Source organism: Trematomus bernacchii, unplaced genomic scaffold, assembly GCF_902827165.1.
Source record: "Trematomus bernacchii unplaced genomic scaffold, fTreBer1.1, whole genome shotgun sequence".
NCBI classification, from domain to species: Eukaryota; Metazoa; Chordata; class Actinopteri; order Perciformes; family Nototheniidae; genus Trematomus; species Trematomus bernacchii.
Genome location: NW_022987791.1, coordinates 434,873 through 453,850, shown reverse-complemented (window position 1 = coordinate 453,850; position 18,978 = coordinate 434,873). Strand labels below are relative to the sequence as shown.

General features: G+C 42.0%; 1 protein-coding gene across 4 annotated transcripts in view; it reads right to left on the bottom strand.

The window, feature by feature from the left end:
* Positions 1-18,978, bottom strand: part of cep350 (centrosomal protein 350) — an 82,080-nt gene that overhangs the window by 14,627 nt on the left and 48,475 nt on the right. For 3 of the 4 annotated variants that reach the window (XM_034149675.1, XM_034149677.1, XM_034149676.1), the window contains exons 22-33: positions 17,236-17,372; positions 15,911-16,018; positions 15,621-15,829; positions 14,410-14,624; positions 13,921-14,199; positions 13,501-13,650; positions 11,388-11,533; positions 8,523-8,645; positions 5,282-5,520; positions 3,714-3,892; positions 2,505-2,583; positions 247-419 (exon numbers count right to left, since the gene is read on the bottom strand). In XM_034149675.1, the coding sequence (XP_034005566.1) occupies positions 247-419; positions 2,505-2,583; positions 3,714-3,892; positions 5,282-5,520; positions 8,523-8,645; positions 11,388-11,533; positions 13,501-13,650; positions 13,921-14,199; positions 14,410-14,624; positions 15,621-15,829; positions 15,911-16,018; positions 17,236-17,372 (2,037 nt within the window). The remainder of the gene's footprint in view (positions 1-246; positions 420-2,504; positions 2,584-3,713; positions 3,893-5,281; positions 5,521-8,522; positions 8,646-11,387; positions 11,534-13,500; positions 13,651-13,920; positions 14,200-14,409; positions 14,625-15,620; positions 15,830-15,910; positions 16,019-17,235; positions 17,373-18,978) is intronic. The other variant, XM_034149678.1, reaches the window with a different exon arrangement.

Sequence of the window (18,978 nt, the reverse complement as noted above, 5' to 3'; positions counted from 1 at the left end):
CAACCACAACCACCCGCACAACCACCCCACACACACCCGTCACAAGCCACCCACAACACGCTCACAAACACCCACCACACACACCCGCATCAACCACCCTAACAATCCAACACCCACACACACACACCCTCACAACCACCCACACACACCCTCACAAACCCCCACACAACACCCACACACACCCTCACAACCACCCACACACACCCTCACAACCACACACACACACCCTCCCTCCCACCCACACACCTCCAGCTGCTTCAGCAGGCTGGCCTCCTGCGCCTTCAGGTGCTCTTTGTGTCTCTTCTTCTGCTCCTTCTTCAGCTGGTAGGCCATAAACTTCCTCTTCCTCACTTCCTCCTTCAGACCCCGGATTCGGCTCTCTATGTCACTCTGGTCTGAAATGTGCTCTGGAGGAAGGTCTTGATGAAAAAGAGAGAGAGAAAGAAAGAAAGAAATCACAGTGAGAATGTGAGAGCAGAGCCAGATCAGTGATTAGGGAAAGTAATCCAACTCTGTGCCGACTCGAACTCAAACCCAGTTCTTAAGAGATTACAGGACGTTTTATGAGCTGCACGATGCTTTGGCTCGTACCCGATGAAGTAGGTATCACAAAGATTTGAAAACAATACTTTTGTGACCTGCTCAGTCACTTCAACACCCAGAGACATTTTGACTAGGGATGCTCCGATCGAGTGGGCGGGGCCTATGGGGATCTTCCATTTAAAGTGATGTTTAAAACTCAGTTAATGCTCATTCACTGGAGCTTCCACAAACCAACCAACATATTTATTACATTCAAATGAAGTACATTATTCAAGTTTACATTAACTTTGGATAAGAACACGGGAGAAATGAGCGGAAGCGCTTTCTCTCTCTCTCTCTCGACAGCCTGTCAGTATCGTCTCATGCAGCTCACTGATCCAGTAATGAGTGACCCGACAGTGAAGAATAAACATATGTATAACTAGTTTAGCTTGTTCCAGAGGTAGATCAAATAGCTAAGTGTGTTAGTGTGTGTTCTGCTCCGCTCACCGGTCCGTCACAGCGGGTGGAGCTGCACTTCACACACGTTGCATAGCCCTATTTTACTGTCTTTTTCGGACACCTTCAAATACTTCCAGACCGGTGAAGCCATTGTGGCGAGCTTGTTTTGCCGCGCACAGAGAAAAGTGTCATGTATTTTACGTCATATTTTCGGCTCTCGCGATCGGCATTTATAGAGAGCACCGATCGATCGGCAGAGAGTGAGTATCGGCCGATATCGATCGGAGCATCCATCATTTTGACATAAGCTATAAACGTACATAGACCTTTGGAAAGAGCTCTCTAATCACATCTTCACTATTTACTTTACTTTATTTGAGAAAAAAGGCCTTTCAAGTTTGCGAAATGTATTTTGAGAGGAGGATACAGGCTTAATATCTCGGTGACGTATCATCTGAAAATGCCGATAAGGAGCCGTTTAATGTAATATTCCATTCCTTACACACTTAAAGTATATAATATCCTGTTTTGTGTTTACTGTAAATCGGCCCTTCAGTAGTGTTTTATTTATCATACAGTAGATTTGTTATCTTCAGTCAGTACTTTTTTTAATGCTGTTTTATTTCTATTTTGAGATGTTTAAATTATAGAATTGTTTATTTCACTTTGTTTGTTACCAAAATGACCAAAACTAAATTCACGATTGTTTCTGAATGCGCTGTTAAGATATCTGACTGATTCCAATAGAGCTCCTTTTTCTACAGTACTGGTCCTGCAGAACTGTATTTCCTCATGCAGTAACTGACTCTTTTGTAAAGTGTTCTCTCCTCCAACATCACACAGCTAAGCAGGTTAGGAATCAGCCAAGTGCTTCCATAATGTATTCCTGGCAGCATTACATTATGCTGGACTACACAGCGCCATCAATACAGCTGCATCACATCTTTTACCATCTCTGAGAGGTATAATGCACCCCTCAGAAACAACACTTCCTGTCTCTGTGCGTGTGTGTGTGTGTGTGTGTGTGTGTGTGTGTGTGTGTGTGTGTGTGTGTGTGTGTGTTCACGTACAGTCTATTCTTTAACTGTTTCTCTGAGAACTACCAGGAGGTTCAATACACCCCTCAGAAACAACACTTCCTGTCTGTCTGTGTGTTTATTCTTTGTGTGTGTGTGTGTGTGTGTGTGTGTCTGTGTGTGTGTCTGTCTCTGTGTATGTGTGTTCACGTACAGTCTATTCTTTAACTTCTTCTCTAACAACCAGGAGGTATAATACACCCCTCAGATACAATACTTTCAGTCTGTGTTTGTCTGTGTGTGTGTGTGTGTGTGTGTGCGTTCAAGTACAGTCTATTCTTTAACTGTTTCTCTGAGAACTACCAGGAGGTTCAATACACCCCTCAGATACAACACTTTCAGTGTGTGTGTGCCTGTGCCTGTGCCTGTGTGTGCCTGTGTGTGTGTGTGTGTCTGTGTGTGTGTGTGTGTGTGTGTGTGTGTGTGTGTGTGTGTGTAACTCACCAGTCCGGTTGGAGGCTCGGAGCTGCATCTTGCTGCTGTGTGAAGGAGAGGCTAGGGGGGCGAGGCTTCCTCTCAGAGACTGGAGAGAGGAGGAGGAGAGAGGAAGAGACATTAGGATATAACAACAGTCACATGGACTATTACAAGCATCCCTTAATTAATATTTGATGTGCAACATAAACTAGCATATGCATCGTCCCCGGTATAGCATGAAGCCGTGGGAGTTTCAAAAGTTTAATGATAGACTATTAATAACCCACACAGCATCATATGTGAGTTTTAATTAATGAATTTGACTGAAGTTTGTCCACTTCACTGCCTCAGACATGCGGGGCAATTTCTATAGTAAGAATTCAAAAGTTTCATAATAAAAGATTTCAAATCATTTCAAACACGATTCAAATCTTAATTAGTATTTAAGACGTGTTTTTTTTACGGTGTTTTGTACAAATCATAGTAAATACTTTCCAATATCAACCAACGTGGGTTTCTTTTGTGACAGTGAAAACATGGTTACATCACAGACATTAGCATTCACCGTGATGACACCAGGCCCAGAAAAACGTTTTCCCATTGACTAACATTGAGAAAGAGACGTCTGTAAATCAACTAAATAAACTATGTATGAACACTTTTATAAACCTTATTAGAATCATTACTGTCGAGTCAATCAAGTTGTAAAATACGCTAAAAGCTGAATCCAGATTTATTTCCTCTCTCCATTCATTCTACTGAGCCGAGATCGGGGGCGGGGCTTAATGGCAGGAGGCGGGGCTTAAGGGGAAACGTACCTCCACGTGCTCTATGAGCTACATACGGGTACTTCTGCTCTGACAGCCAGGCATGATGGGTAATTTGTGACGTTTTGCTCTCGAGAATGTCTGGCCATTTGGTCCTCATGAGCCAATGAGCAGCTCTCATAGGAAAGAACGAGACCCCGCCTCCTACGCTGTATCCAGTTCTTATTAAACATCCATGGATAAGACTGCTAAACTCCTGCTACTATTTATTCCAACACATTTAAACAATAACGCCATAATACTGATACTGTGATAAGATGGACCTTTATTAATCCCCGTGGGGAAATTCAGTAGTTTAACAGCAACAGGGTGAGATAACTGGTAATATAACTAGTTTTATCTCTATTTTAGCGAGGCTGTACCCAAAGAAATGGATGTAAACACTGCATTATAATCACAGTCTGCGTACCTGTCTGCTGGGAGAGGTGAAGTCCTGGCTGTAGTTTGCAGGGCTGTTCTGCACGGAGGTTCCTGAAGGAGTTTCAGGGTTTGAAGCAGGTGGATCTGAAGCTGGACTTCCTGTCTGTGGTCCCTCCGTGTGGATGCTGGAGTCAGGAGTCACTGAGGAACAGTCCTCACTCACATACTCTGAAAACACCAGAAACAAGAAAATATTAAGTTATCTCTTCTCTGTGAGCTGTTCTGTTCTCTAACACTTGAAGTGGGAATCTATACGCCTACTGCCTGACTCTGCTTTATGGAATCTATTTTTTTTTTTTTACATGTGGCCCGAATCATAATTTTTTTTCTAAATTCAGACTTTTTTTTCTTCAAATTTCTGACTATTTCATAATTCTCACTTTTTTACAAAAATAAAATTTTTGATAAAAAGTTTGGACTTTTTCAAAAAATTCCCCAAATCCTGTTTTTTTTCAAATTTCGGTAATTCTTTTAAATTTCTGAGTATTTTCATAATTTTCTCAGTTTATAAAATCTCTGAGTCGATCAGTTGTTATCTCTTCTCTGTAAGCTGTTCTGTTCTCTAAGCCAGGGGTTCCCAAAGTGGGGGTCGCGAGATGATTACAAAATAAAAATTTAAAATTATAAACAATTTATTAATTCTATTTTTAATAATTTTTTATCAATTTCTTTTATCAATTTTTTTTAAATGATTGTTAATAATAATAATAATCTTTTTTCATAATTCTCACTTTTTTACAAAAATCTGAATTTTTATAAAAAGTTCCGACTTTTATAAAATTCTGACTTTTTTTTAAAAGAAATGTCACTTTTTTTTTAAAGAAATGTCACTTTTTAGAAAATCTTTGAGTGGATCAGCTGTTCTCTCTATAAGCCGTACTGTTCTGTTCTCTAATACTTTCAGTGTGAATCTATTCTTCTTCTGCCTGAATCTGCTTTATGGTTTTCACTTTCTTTGCTTCATCTGTTCCGTTTTTAAATCAGCAGGTGAACCTATATGTTCATAAAGTAGTGTGTGTGAGCTTAACTGTGTGCGTTAAACTAAAACAGAGCATTTCCTGTCAGCTCTGATTTCATTCCTTCTTTTTTAAACTGTCTGTGCTCATGAGTTTCAGTGTTAGCCTGCTGCCTCAATCTGCTTCATGACAGGCTGGTTTTACTATAAATAAAATCATTTCTGATCCTAAATATCTTGGTTTCTTATTTTCTAAAGTCACATTGATCTGTTGTCAGAGGTGGAAAGTACATTTACTTAAGTTCACATTTGAGGTACTTGTACTTTACCCGAGTTCTTTCATTTTATACTACTTTATACTTCTACTCTAACATATTTTGGAAGCAAATGTTGTACTTTTTTAGATGAGAAGATTTGCTGCTTCCGTCTAAATATTTCATGATATTTAAAAAGGGCTTTTTCTGCAATGACGTTCACTCTGAACACTTTAGGTACATATTCCTCATTTACCTAAATACTTTTACTGAAGTACTATTCTCGATACAGTACTTTTTTAAGGTTGTAATGAATCCATTTCTAAAGACCCCCTGCTGTGTGTTCACCTTTCTCGCTGTCTATCCTGGGCTCTGAGCTCTGACGGAGACTCGGGCTGATGTCAGAAACCTCGTTCTCCCGACTCTCCGCCCCGTCTCGAGATGTTTTTCTGTCCCACAAAGCCAGCGCCTCCTTCTCCATCCTCCTGACCTCGGCCTCCTCTCGATCCAGGCGCTGTTTCCACTGCAGCAGCTCCTCCGCATGGTGCCGCCTCTGCATCAGCACCTGCTCTCGCTTCGTCAGGAACCTAAAAAGGTGGAGGTCAGAGTGAAGGAGGGAAGGTAATGAGGAGGTGAGGAAGTGAAGGGTGATTGGTGAAGGAGGCAGTGAAGAGAGAGAGAGGAGAAGTAGGAGATTTAGCATAAGGGATGTTTAAATGTGACATCGCTGAAGCAAGCAGACCCGAATCAGATCAGACCCCACACACACACACACACACACACACAACCACACACACACACACACACACACACACACACACACACACACACACACACACACACACACACACACACACACACACACACACACACACACACACACACACACACACACACACACACACACACACACACACACACACACACACACACACACACACACACACACACACACCACACACACACACACACACACACACACACACACACACACACACACACACACACACACACACACACACACACACACACACACACACACACACACACACACACACACACACACACACACACACACACACACACACACACACACACACACACACACACACACACACACACAAGAAGAACAGTGAAGATGTCAGGCTCATGCGTCAGACTGAAACCCAGGAACACACACCTCAAACGTATGAGTTACACAGGATAGGAAAGGTTTAATAAAAGGCAGTTAAATCTGTATGAATGCGTCTCTCTGATAAACACACTGATACAGATAGAGGGTTGATACTGACAATGGAGCAGATCTATTCAGTTCATATCTATAGATCTGATTACTTTACAGCCTGTTGTGATAAATGAACAATGATTTCATGTTTACATTAGTTTTAATTTAATCTAGTTGAATTGTTTTTTGTACTGGATGTTTTGACCAATTTGTGGAAACATTTCATCAGATGTTTTACTTTGCTATTGCAGCATAAATATATAACATTACTAGTTATACATTTGATTACAACATGTACATAATAACAGGGGAAAGAAGGTATATAACTATAATATACAACAATTAGGTTTGACTGAGGGATAAGATTTATTTATTTGTTTAATTAAAAGTAATTACTGTTATTAATATTGCTGTAAAGGTGTCTTTTTTTGTACTTTTAAATACAATATATTTCTCTTTCTTTTGGACACCCAGGCTGCGCAGAGTGTCTGCCGGGAACAGCATAGCAGGTATCGGTATCTAGACTTAAATAATAATAATATGAGTGCATTAGTCATTAGTATTGACTTCCATTTACTGTAAACCTCTGACCAATGAGGGCAGAAAGCCTTAAAACACAGCCACTCATTGCAATGCAAACATCATCTGTAATCCTAAAATCCAACTTACCCTGAGTCTCTTATAAATACATATGTCTCTGGTGAGGTGTAATGTGCTCCCCCACAGCTCTGGGTGCGGTTACACTGCAGTATTATTTAGCCCTGATTTAATTTAAAGGCCTTTCTCTTGACCCTAATGTTTACTGATGACAGGACAGATACTGAGGAGCCAGACAGAGGGTCTTTGAGTGCCTTCCCAAACTCCATTACAGCCACTGGACCATCTGTACTTGTTATCCAATTCTGTGCAACAGTTACCTAATAAAGAGCGCTAGTTAAGATGGACTGGGCTCATTGAAGAGACGGAGCACTCTGTGTCTGCTCCGTGTGGTTCAATCTGAAAACATTCTGTATCAATGAGCAGCCGCAATATGGAGGGCGTAAAGAGAGATGCACCGCAGCATTCATTACAAGAAGAAAGGAGGAGAGAAGAGTCACAGATTGAACACCACAGAAACCAGAGATCCCAGCGCTGAGTCCGAGATTCCCATCCAACAAGGAAGGCTCCTATCGAAATAAACGTAACCTTTAACCTTCAGGAGATGTAATATATGTCACCCAGAGTGTTTAATGCATCAGGTAGGGCTGCAGGGTTGAGAACTAACTTATTCATTTTTAAACATTATTCAAATTAAGGATTAAAAACTACATACAAATTGTAATTGTTTGATTATTTTAAAGGGGCCCTTTTATGCTCGTTTTCATAATTTTATGTAGTGTCTCTACTTTAAAGAGTCCTCTCCTGCTGATGTTCAGGTGTATATCAGTATGTAGTGTCTCTACTTTAAAGAGTCCTCTCCTGCTGATGTTCAGGTGTATATCAGTATGTAGTGTCTCTACTTTAAAGAGTCCTCTCCTGCTGATGTTCAGGTGTATATCAGTATGTAGCGTCTCTACTTTAAAGAGTCCTCTCCTGCTGATGTTCAGGTGTATATCAGTATGTAGCGTCTCTACTTTGACATAGCGCTAGCCAATATGAGCATGAGTGTTCCATAGTGATGTCACTATGTTACGGGACTTTTTTATTTTGGGATTTTAGCCTTTAGAGACATTCACAAAAACCAATAGAAAACACTAAAGGAGCGGGAAAACACCCCAAAAAGGAGAATAGGGCCTCTTCAAAGATAATCTGTGACAAACAAGGGCTTTTAATTCAGTCTGTAGAATACTGTTCCTACACAGCTCCAACATACTGAATTGAATATTGCACTAGTCCATATTGCGATTTAGATTTCATTTTTAATTAATTGTGCAACCCTACCATGAATATTTAGATTTAACAGGCTGTTTTATTTTGTTCAAAGTTACCCAAAACCAGAATGCTTTGCAGACAGTACAGGCAATACATATAGCCTAAAAATGGGGGTAAGGCCAGTTAAGCATGTTGCCTTCTTCTCCATTTTCTATCTGAAATGAAATGTATATTGCTTATTAAACATCTGTTGCATCTGATGATAATTATTGTTGCTAAAAGGTACGTTTATTTTACAAAAGGCAGCCTTCCTTGGGCACTTTTCAAGCTTTCACTCAAACTCCTCCCCCCACATCCTGGAAACAAACCAACAAACCCAATCAGTCAACAATCACCGTCCCACCCCTAAAGGTCCCAGTGCCAGTGGGTGAACACAGGCATGTTCCATGGGGTGGGAGGAGGGGGTTATTAGGTGGAGGTGCTGGGATCGAGGTAGAGAGCTCTGTACAGTACCTGACCAAATGGTTGTAGATAAAAAGCTGGAATTTAGGGTGGAGGTTGGGCAGACAGACACTGAGGGAGGCCCAGTGGTGAGCCGTGAACACAGAGAAGAAGCAGTGGACAGGAGAGCAGAGTCTACAACACACACAGTCACAGGACACACACACACATGGGCATGGAGACACACAACACACACAATGTGAGAGGAGGGAGAAACATTACAAACACAAAGAGGGAACAGACACGTAGGGAGGAGGGAGAGAGAAGAGTGATATGAGCAAATGGGTCTGATACACCCAATGTGTTCTGCTTTTAATATGGATATGTATAGAGTGGTGCAGGGAGGACATGTTATTGTAGGACAACCCGGAAATTAGCGTAGTAAGGACTCTCTAGACAAAAAGCCAATGTGATTTTTCAGCAGGATAATCTCCACATATTAACACCACTTTATGATTTCTGAAGTAAAAAGCTAATGTTGGGCTATAAAAGGAACTACAGCACGGTCACATGACTTCACGTCACCACCGCTAAGCTAAAGGTGGCTAATGTTGGGCTATAAAGGAACTACAGCACGGTCACATGACTTCACATCACCACCGCTAAGCTAAAGGTGGCTAATGTTGGGCTATAAAGGAACTACAGCACGGTCACATGACTTCACGTCACCACCGCTAAGCTAAAGGTGGCTAATGTTGGGCTATAAAGGAACTACAGCACGGTCACATGACTTCACGTCACCACCGCTAAGCTAAAGGTGGCTAATGTTGGGCTATAAAGGAACTACAGCACGGTCACATGACTTCACATCACCACCGCTAAGCTAAAGGTGGCTAATGTTGGGCTATAAAGGAACTACAGCACGGTCACATGACTTCACGTCACCACCGCTAAGCTAAAGGAGGCTAATGTTGGGCGTGAAGATGTTTAGTCGTCTCATTTAGACACACGTGGGGTATTTACTGACCTATTTTATGTCGTAGAACAAAAAGTGTAAATCTCTTCAGCTTGTGTTAACCACAGACCTTATTTCAGAATAACAACCATTCAGAAAACCATTGACCTCCAGACCAGGGGACAGGAAGTGGTAAAATGCTGATCAATGTCCGGGTTTTAGGACTCATTCCTGCACCACTCTATTAGGAGATCATGAATATTTTAGCTAGCATGAGGGCATCAAGCATAGGGGGTTGGGTGGGGGGTATGATCACTGCCAAACCTGTTTATTGAGGGGGTTAAAAGTTAGAGTTTTCAGTCGTTTTTTGAACAAAGTACAATGCTGGGGTTACAATTTGTTAGTGTGTTACGTCAAGACAAATATATATGGTACATTTACTTTGATTAACAGCAGGACAGTGGTAATAAAGACTGAAAGAGGATAGCCCAGAAGTATTTCATAGTTTGATAAAAAAGCAAGCAAGCACAAGAGCCAGGAAATGCATGCTCTGACACAAATATCTGTTTTTGTAAGATCCAACTTTGAGTTTCTGTTTAACTTTGAACAAATCTAGACCTAAGGAATGTCGAAGTGCTACCATCGAGGGTCTGTGATCTGTTGCCAAGATATAAATCCTAAATAAATAAATCCTAAAGCCCAGAACAATTGACCCACTTGTTGGAGCTGCGCTGGCACGAGAGGCTCTGCAGCAGCTGACCTGAGCTGCGAGAGGGTAACAGTTTGCACAGGAACCACCTGCACATGAAGCTACTCGTCAAAACAAGGGGACAGCCAATGTTTTTCTTATCTGGAAAATAACTGTGCCTTTGAAATGTAAAGCTTCAGTTCCAAAGTTTGTGTCTTTCAATGTTTTTACTTTCATTTTGTTCCAAATCTATATAATCTTTTAAAAGGGGCGGATTTAATAGTTTCTGATGTTGTTGCTTAACATGTTCAGACTGCAACATATATTCCTACAGGTTGTTAAAAACTCAAGTTAATGGGACGGGCTTTGGATCAAAGGGAGAACAACATGGAGCATGCTTATCTTCACATCCACCCATAGCAGTTTAGACAGCAGAAGAAAGATGGCCTGCACTCATTAGTCTTCATTAGTTTAGTTGCCTGTTAAAGTAAAGACCCTATGTTTGGGATTTTAGTGTTTCGGACTTGAATATATAGAAATGGCACTTTTTAACGAGGCAATATTCCCTACTTACTGCAGTGAGTGTTAACTGTATACAGTTAAATCGAACGGACTTGTTTGTGCAGATGTGAGCGTCCTTAACAACGGTCAATAAGTCCTTGACAGCGGTCTGTCTGTTCTGGATTAACAACGTGTCACGTGTTCTGAATTGACCAATCGGAATCGAGTATTCAACTAAGCCATGTAATAATGAGTGTTAACTGTGCGGAAGTGTTATGGAAGAAATTAGTCATGCTACTTTGGTTATTCTGCTGCTACTTCACTCAGCAATAATCACATATGTTCATTAAACTCTTTAAATTCTGCTTTTTATTTCTCACCATGCATGAGCACCTTTGTGTCTTTATCTTGAACCGATGTGTACTTACAGGATAGAGGATGTTAGCTTCCACTTTTTATTTGTTTTGCCTTTTATCTGCAGAGTCATTTCTGCTGTAAAACGCTCGATCATTTCCCAGATGCGGGACTTGGAAAGTATTTCTGATTCTGAAATTCTGTGTGAACATATAATATGTGTTTAAAGTTAATTGAATCAGGGCCAAGACAAAATCACAAGATGAAAGAGTTGGAAAATATTCTTACAAGCACAAAAGGAGCTGACATGAAGCGTGAAGACAGCACCACACGGCTGGAGTCAGCACGGCTAAAAACACTTCTCATGGAGCATGACTTGGGATGCATCACCTCTCAAACCAGAACAGAGAACAAATCAACTGTTTAAAAATGTGTTTACTTCTCGTCCGTGTGGGAGCGCATCTTCTTGAGCTTCTGCATGATGCTGCTGGTCTCACTTCCAGAGATGGAGAGCGGGGGGGAGGGGCTGCGTCTCATGTTGGGGGAGGCCGACTCTGAGAGGGGGGTCTCTGACACGGGGGTCTCCTGGAGGGAAGGAAAACACAGAATGATGCATGTATACATATATTGGTGTATGTGTGTGCGTATCAGTCTCCGTTAGCCGGTAATTACCGGACTTTGAACGGTAAAATATGCTGAAGACCGGCACATCTAAATCTCTCCGGTCAAAATAATTTCCCTTAGCGCAATACCGCATCAGTTGCGCCACTTATGTGACAGACAAGAAGAGTATGTGACAGACAAGAAGAGTACGTGACAGACAAGAAGAGTGTGTGACAGACAAGAAGAGTGTGTGACAGACAAGAAGAGTGTGTGACAGACAAGAAGAGTGTGTGACAGACAAGAAGAGTGTGTGACAGACAAGAAGAGTGTGTGACAGACAAGAAGAGTATGTGACAGACAAGAATAGTGTGTGACAGACAAGAAGAGTGTGTGACAGACAAGAAGAGTGTGTGACAGACAAGAATAGTGTGTGACAGACAAGAAGAGTGTGTGACAGACAAGAAGAGTATGTGACAGTATCTGTTGGTAATGCCTCAGGGTTCCGGTGGGCATGTAAACAAATGCATAATGCTGCGCTATACTTTGTGGCCTCACCCGGTTGCATAGCAACGCTTATTGTTTAGGTGTCTTTTAATAAGCAGGTAGTCATATCATTAGCTAGAACCAGCTGGATCTGATCGATATGGACATAAACGCGAGTCTAATCTGACGGGAGAGAGAGGTCAGCTGCTGCTGACGAGTCGACACGCAGCTCTGCATGATCACCTGCAGCGGTGAGCGGAGCAACACACACTTCAGGTTAGAATATCACACGTAGCTATTTTAATTACCTCTCAAACCTAAACTAGTTATAGATATGTTTAGTTTTACTGTCGGGTCACTCATTACTGGATCCGTGAGCTGCATGATACTGACGGGCTGTCAGGAGAGGGAGAGAGCTCAGTTTATTATTCCCGTGTTATTATAAGTTACTGTACACTTTTGAATAATGTAGTTAATCTACTATAATTAGTTTGTTTAATATCGAATCATATCAATTTGTTTTAAAGCTCAATAAATAAAAAGAAGACCTTTGACCGGCACTTTTCTCATTTTGTCCGGAAGATTTAGACTTTAACGGACATTTTGACCGGCGAAAACAAATCTAACTGAAACTCTGCTGCACGGTCCCCTCGTCCCTTGGAAGAGGCGGAGAGGTGGGTGTTTTTCATCTGCTGGTGGACTACCGGAGAGTAGGAGCAAACGCTTGCCTCGGGGAGGGAGAAAAAGAGCCAGAGCGTAGAATAAACAGAAGGGCAACCATGGCAACCATGCGGGAAGTCTTCTTCGCTGCTTTTGTGGCAGGACTACAGCGCCACTTACAGGCCCGGCATATGTACTACAGCGTCTCCAGCACTTTCGAGCGGTCTCGTGTGAACGGACACGTTTCTGGTGCCTGTGGACGGAATACTTTTTTGATAACGATTGCGGTCCAACTTTTGAGAGAGCGAAACGTCACGAAAGTATTCATACAATCATATAATCCGTTCTTATTGTGCATCCATGGGTAAAGGTAAAACTCATGTAGTACTGAACACGTCACATGAACGTGCCGGGCGGCGTGGTCCCGTGGGTTAGATGCGCGTTCATAATTCAGAGGAAAATAACTCTCAGAATAACGTTATTAGCACATTTTACAACTTGAGGACCGAATGTTTTTAATAAGGGCTATACAAATGTTCATACTGGGTAGTTTATTTAGTTTAAAACAAATTATCCAACGATTTACAGACGTCTCTTTCCCAATGTAAGTCAATGGGTAAAAAGTGTTTCCGGGCCCAGCGACTGATACGGAAGTGTAGTACCGCCGTTTGGCCACAACGAATATTTTCCTCAGAGTCCGGCGCACTTCCTGGGGCCTTGGATCGGACCAATAAAGTATTATCGTATCGTATAAATCAAACTGTGGCCCTTTAAAGTGATCCCTGTGGAGGAGAGTAGTGACTCACAGGTGGAGTTTCCCCCCCGGCGCTCTTCAGACGCTCCTTCAGGCGGAGGGTGGAGTTTCTCATCCGCTCGATCTCCTCCTGCTGCTTCAGCAACAGCTGCCGCTCCTTCCTGGCCGCTTTGTTGGCCTCCTGAAGCCTCTTGATCTCAGCCTGGGAACAAACACACAGAGATGGGAGGTGAGTAAAGTAATGGTTAAGATCTCTGTGGATGAGACCCCGCTCTGTCAAAATCAGTCGTAACAGCTCATTCTGAGATAAGCAAGCATTTATGTCAAAAACTTGTGTTGGGTTTTGGTGGATTTGAACCAAACAAGTCCTGGTTTTAGAATATGAAACTATTATTGCCATATTCAGACAATAAACATTTTTGTTTAAGAAAATGTGTTTGTCCCATGTGTCAGTATAACTCCGCCCCCTCACCTGCTCCTGCTGCAGCTTCATCAGGAGGCCCCTCTGCTTCTTCCTGATTGGAGGCATCTTGTCGTCCTCTCCTTTGTCCCTCAGTCTCTTCTTCTGGTGCTCCAGCCAGGCCAGCTCAGCTTTGGTCTTCTCTTTCACGGCCTTCTGTCGGAGGTGCAGCAGGGAGCTCTGGTGCTGCAGACGCACCTCCTCGTCCTTCATGTACTGACGCACCATGTCCATCGTGAACTGAGAGAAGCTGTCCTGCCCGCCGGCGAACGACATGCTGGAGTCCTGAGGCTGCAGGGGAACAAGAGAGAAAGATAGACGTCAGATTGTTATACGATACGATATGTGACTTTAATGGTCAGACTGAGACAAACGTGTTTTGTGATATTGGGCTATACAAATAAAGTTTGATTTTAAATCATCAGCAGTCTTGAATTGTCAAACACTGACTCTTATGTAGATGTATTGGCAAACGTTTCTATGACCTCTCTGCCCTCTCACCTTTAACATGTGTTGAACCCCTGAAACCACTGTGGCGTTGTGATTGGCTCCGTCATCCTCTGACTCATCGTGGGGGCGGGGCTTCTTCTCCATGGTTCCCCTGCGGTGCGCCTCAGACGGCAGCAGAGAGCGAAACGAGCGCTCCTCGATCTCGTCCTCCGTCATCGACTCGTCAAACTTCAGAGAGTATTCGGTTGCCACGGACGTAGTGTCTCCTGGAGGACAGAAATATAATAAACTCAAGAGTTATTTTAGGTACTTTTAGGCATCTTCGTATCTGCCACTACGTTTGTTTGCACTACTCAATACTACTCGCAGAGATACAGAGTACACACACCCTTTACTCAAGTAGAAGTACACACATCCCTTTACTCAAGTAGAAGTACACACATCCTTTACTCAAGTAGAAGTACACACACCCTTTACTCAAGTAGAAGTACACACATCTGTTACTCAAGTAGAAGTACAGACACCCTTTACTCAAGTAGAAGTACACACATCCTTTACTCAAGTAGAAGTACACACACCCTTTACTCAAGTAGAAGTACACACATCCTTTACTCAAGTAGAAGTACACACATCTGTTACTCAAGTAGAAGTACACACATCCTTTACTCAAGTAGAAGTACAGATACTCGTGTTTAAAATACTCTGGTGAAAGTAGAAGTACTGACTAAACTTCTTTACTCAAGTCAAAGTAAAGAGGCTTTGAAATGTACTTCAGTAAAAAGTACCCATAACTAGCAGCTGTTTTAAAGAGTACCTGACCTCCCTTTATATTAATAGAACAATAATGTCATTGTTAGCTAATGAATGTTTCCATGCTGAACAACGGCAACATGACAACGTTTTCATTGGTCCCTCTTCTTTAGAGAAGACCAGGAAATGATGGATACACGGATCGTGTTCAAATCAATAGGCACGCCATAGAGTGCCACAGTGACGCATCCTAAAACCTGGACGTAAACTCCTTCCGGTTCCTTCGCCAAAACGCAATGCAGTTTCTCCATAGGATTTAGGAAAATAGCTGGAAATCAGGTCTGTGGTTGAAACACATTTAAGAGACGGGTCACGTTTTGTTCAGCTGGATAATCTCCACATGTCTACCCTACTTTTATCATTTTCTAAATCGTAAATCTAATGGCCAGAAGCAAAATGCTAACGTTATGCTATAAACAAACTACTTTTTTTCAATTAAAAAACATATAAACCTTTGTCATCCACTACAGAGGGGATGCTGTCGCTGCAGAGGGAATCATTTGCTGCTTTTTGAACTTCTTCCTCGATGGAGCTGCTGCCTTCCTCCTTCCTCGTCTCCTTCCTCCTCTTCCCTTCTCTCGCATCTTTCTTCGTCCGGTCTCTGTCTCTGGTCTCAAGCGAGGCGTGTGAAGGGCTGTGGTGGCTGCTGGAGTCCGCTCCACTGATGGAAAAGAGAAAGATTTTAGTGCCTGTTCAGATTTCTCTGTAGGAACTAAAGCTAAAGGAGGTGTGTGATTGGTACCTGATGTTGGGTCTTCTGAAGGACAGAGAGTCAGAGGGACTGAGGCTGTTCAGGGAGGACAGCGTCTCCTCCGGCCTGGTCCTTCTGTTGGACACCTCACTACTGAAGCTGTGAGAGGATGAAAAAGAGTGTATATCAGTATGTAGTGTCTCTACTTTAAAGAGTCCTCTCCTCCTGATGTTCAGGTGTATATCAGTATGTAGTGTCTCTACTTTAAAGAGTCCTCTCCTACTGATGTTCAGGTGTATATCAGTATGTAGTGTCTCTACTTTAAAGAGTCCTCTCCTCCTGATGTTCAGGTGTATATCAGTATGTAGTGTCTCTACTTTAAAGAGTCCTCTCCTCCTGATGTTCAGGTGTATATCAGTATGTAGTGTCTCTACTTTAAAGAGTCCTCTCCTACTGATGTTCAGGTGTATATCAGTATGTAGTGTCTCTACTTTAAAGAGTCCTCTCCTGCTGATGTTCAGGTGTATATCAGTATGTAGTGTCTCTACTTTAAAGAGTCCTCTCCTCCTGATGTTCAAGGTGTATATCAGTATGTAGTGTCTCTACTTTAAAGAGTCCTCTCCTCCTGATGTTCAGGTGTATATCAGTATGTAGTGTCTCTACTTTAAAGAGTCCTCTCCTCCTGATGTTCAGGTTGTATATCAGTATGTAGTGTCCTCTACTTTAAAGAGTCCTCTCCTACTGATGTTCAGGTGTATATCAGTATTAGTGTCTCTACTTTAAAGAGTCCTCTCCTGCTGATGTTCAGGTGTATATCAGTATGTAGTGTCTCTACTTTAAAGAGTCCTCTCCTCCTGATGTTCAGGTGTATATCAGTATGTAGTGTCTCTACTTTAAAGAGTCCTCTCCTACTGATGTTCAGGTGTATATCAGTATGTAGTGTCTCTACTTTAAAGAGTCCTCTCCTCCTGATGTTCAGGTTGTATATCAGTATGTAGTGTCTCTACTTTAAAGAGTCCTCTCCTGCTGATGTTCAGGTGTATATCAGTATGTAGTGTCTCTACTTTAAAGAGTCCTCTCCTGCTGATGTTCAGGTGTATATCAGTATGTAGTGTCTCTACTTTAAAGAGTCCTCTCCTCCTGATGTTCAGGTGTATATCAGTATGTAGTGTCTCTACTTTAAAGAGTCCTCTCCTGCTGATGTTCAGGTGTATATCAGTATGTAGTGTCTCTACTTTAAAGAGTCCTCTCCTGCTGATGTTCAGGTGTATATCAGTATGTAGTGTCTCTACTTTAAAGAGTCCTCTCCTGCTGATGTTCAGGTGTATATCAGTATGTAGTGTCTCTACTTTAAAGAGTCCTTGTTTTGTTTTTACCTGTCAGACTCGTTTCTGTCGTGCCGCTGCTTTGAGTAGGAGCTCTGCTGTTCTTCCCGCTCGTCCAACATGGAGGAGTCAGAAACATCACGAGGGGCCAAAACCCCAGATATCTGCGTGCGCGCCAACTCTGCCATCTGACAAGAACACAATACATACATCAGATGATTTATTTAAAGGTAGGGTAGGTAAGAATGGAGAAAGCAGCTTGAGTGCGCTAGAATTTGAAAGTACGCAGCCTAAAGAAATCTGCCCCTTCCTTCAGACTTCCTCACAGAGCCCCTCCTCCAACACACACATGACCAATGAGGGCACGAGATACGTTTGTGAGAGAGAGAGAGAGGGGGAGAGAGAGTGCTTCCTCTCATTTCTCCCGTGTTATTCTCCAAAGTTAATGTAAACTTGAATAATGTACTTCATTTGAATGTAATAATGATGTTGGTTGCTGTTTGTGGAAGCGCCAGTGAATGAGCATTAACTGAGTTTTAAACATCACTTTAAATGGAAGATCCCCATAGGCCCCGCCCACTCGATCGGATCGGCCGATACTGATTCCGGCGATCGGCCCCAAAATTGGCGATGGGAGCATCCCTACTGCTGTGCAATCTGATACTGGTGGTACCTGTAAATGTCGTTAGGTATGTAAATTGTAAATCCCTGTATCTATGCTGTATGATGTCCTTTTTGTTTTTCTGTTGTTTTCTGTCTTCATGTGGAACCTACTTGCAGCAGGTCTCCCTTGAGATGGGATTCACCTGCTTAAATAAAGGTTTGAAATTAAATGAAATCGTTGGAGTGGAATCCAGTTAAACGTCCAGTAGATGTCTCGAGTGCCTTTCAAGTGGGGAAACTGCATCAAATTCAGATAGTTATCACCGCAATAAACCGTATTTAATTTAGTCTTAATTTACATTATTTAATTTCATATTCTGTTCTTTGCACTGGCTTCTAATACTCGTTGAACATAACATTTGTATGTGTTTTTTTATCATGTTTTTAATTATTGTTTGACTCCCATTGTGTTATTCTATATTGTATGCATTCCCTGTACAGCACTGACAAACTGAGGTTGTTTTAAATGTGCTATATAAATGAATAAAGATTGAGATTGATTGTACATATCATATTCTATTGACATGTATATAGACTTTTTGCACTACTTTGTATTTGTGTATTGTATTATATATGTATATATGTCCTCGTTGGAGGAGCTCAGGTCAGAAGGATTTCATTGCCATTTCTACACTTTAGCTTATGTGCATATGACGATAAAACCTTTGAATCTTGAATTGAATTGCGCCTTCCTCCTCTGCAGTCATTGTGTTCCCTTTACTGAAACTCAAAGATCTATCAGGAACACAATAGGGGTATTTATTGATCTACAAAAAAGCCTTTCATACCATAGATCAGGGCTATTCAATTGGCGGCCCGCGGGCCAAATCCGGCCCCGGGTGATATTTACGGGCCCTTTGAGTATAATGTTAAAAAGTTATCTAATTATTTATTTTTTTTAAGATTTTTTTTTTTTGGGGACCAGAGTGCCTTTATTCCAGAGAGGGTTTTACATTAGGCGCTTTCACACCAAGTACTTTGCCGTACTTAGTTCATCAGAACTCTTTAGTTCTGATGAACTAATTAGTTCTCATGAACTAAGTACAGATCGCGTTCACACCGGAATAAGTTCCTGAGGGAGGATTAGGCAAATGAAGCCGCTGACGTCACTTCTTCTTCTGCTTTGGGTTT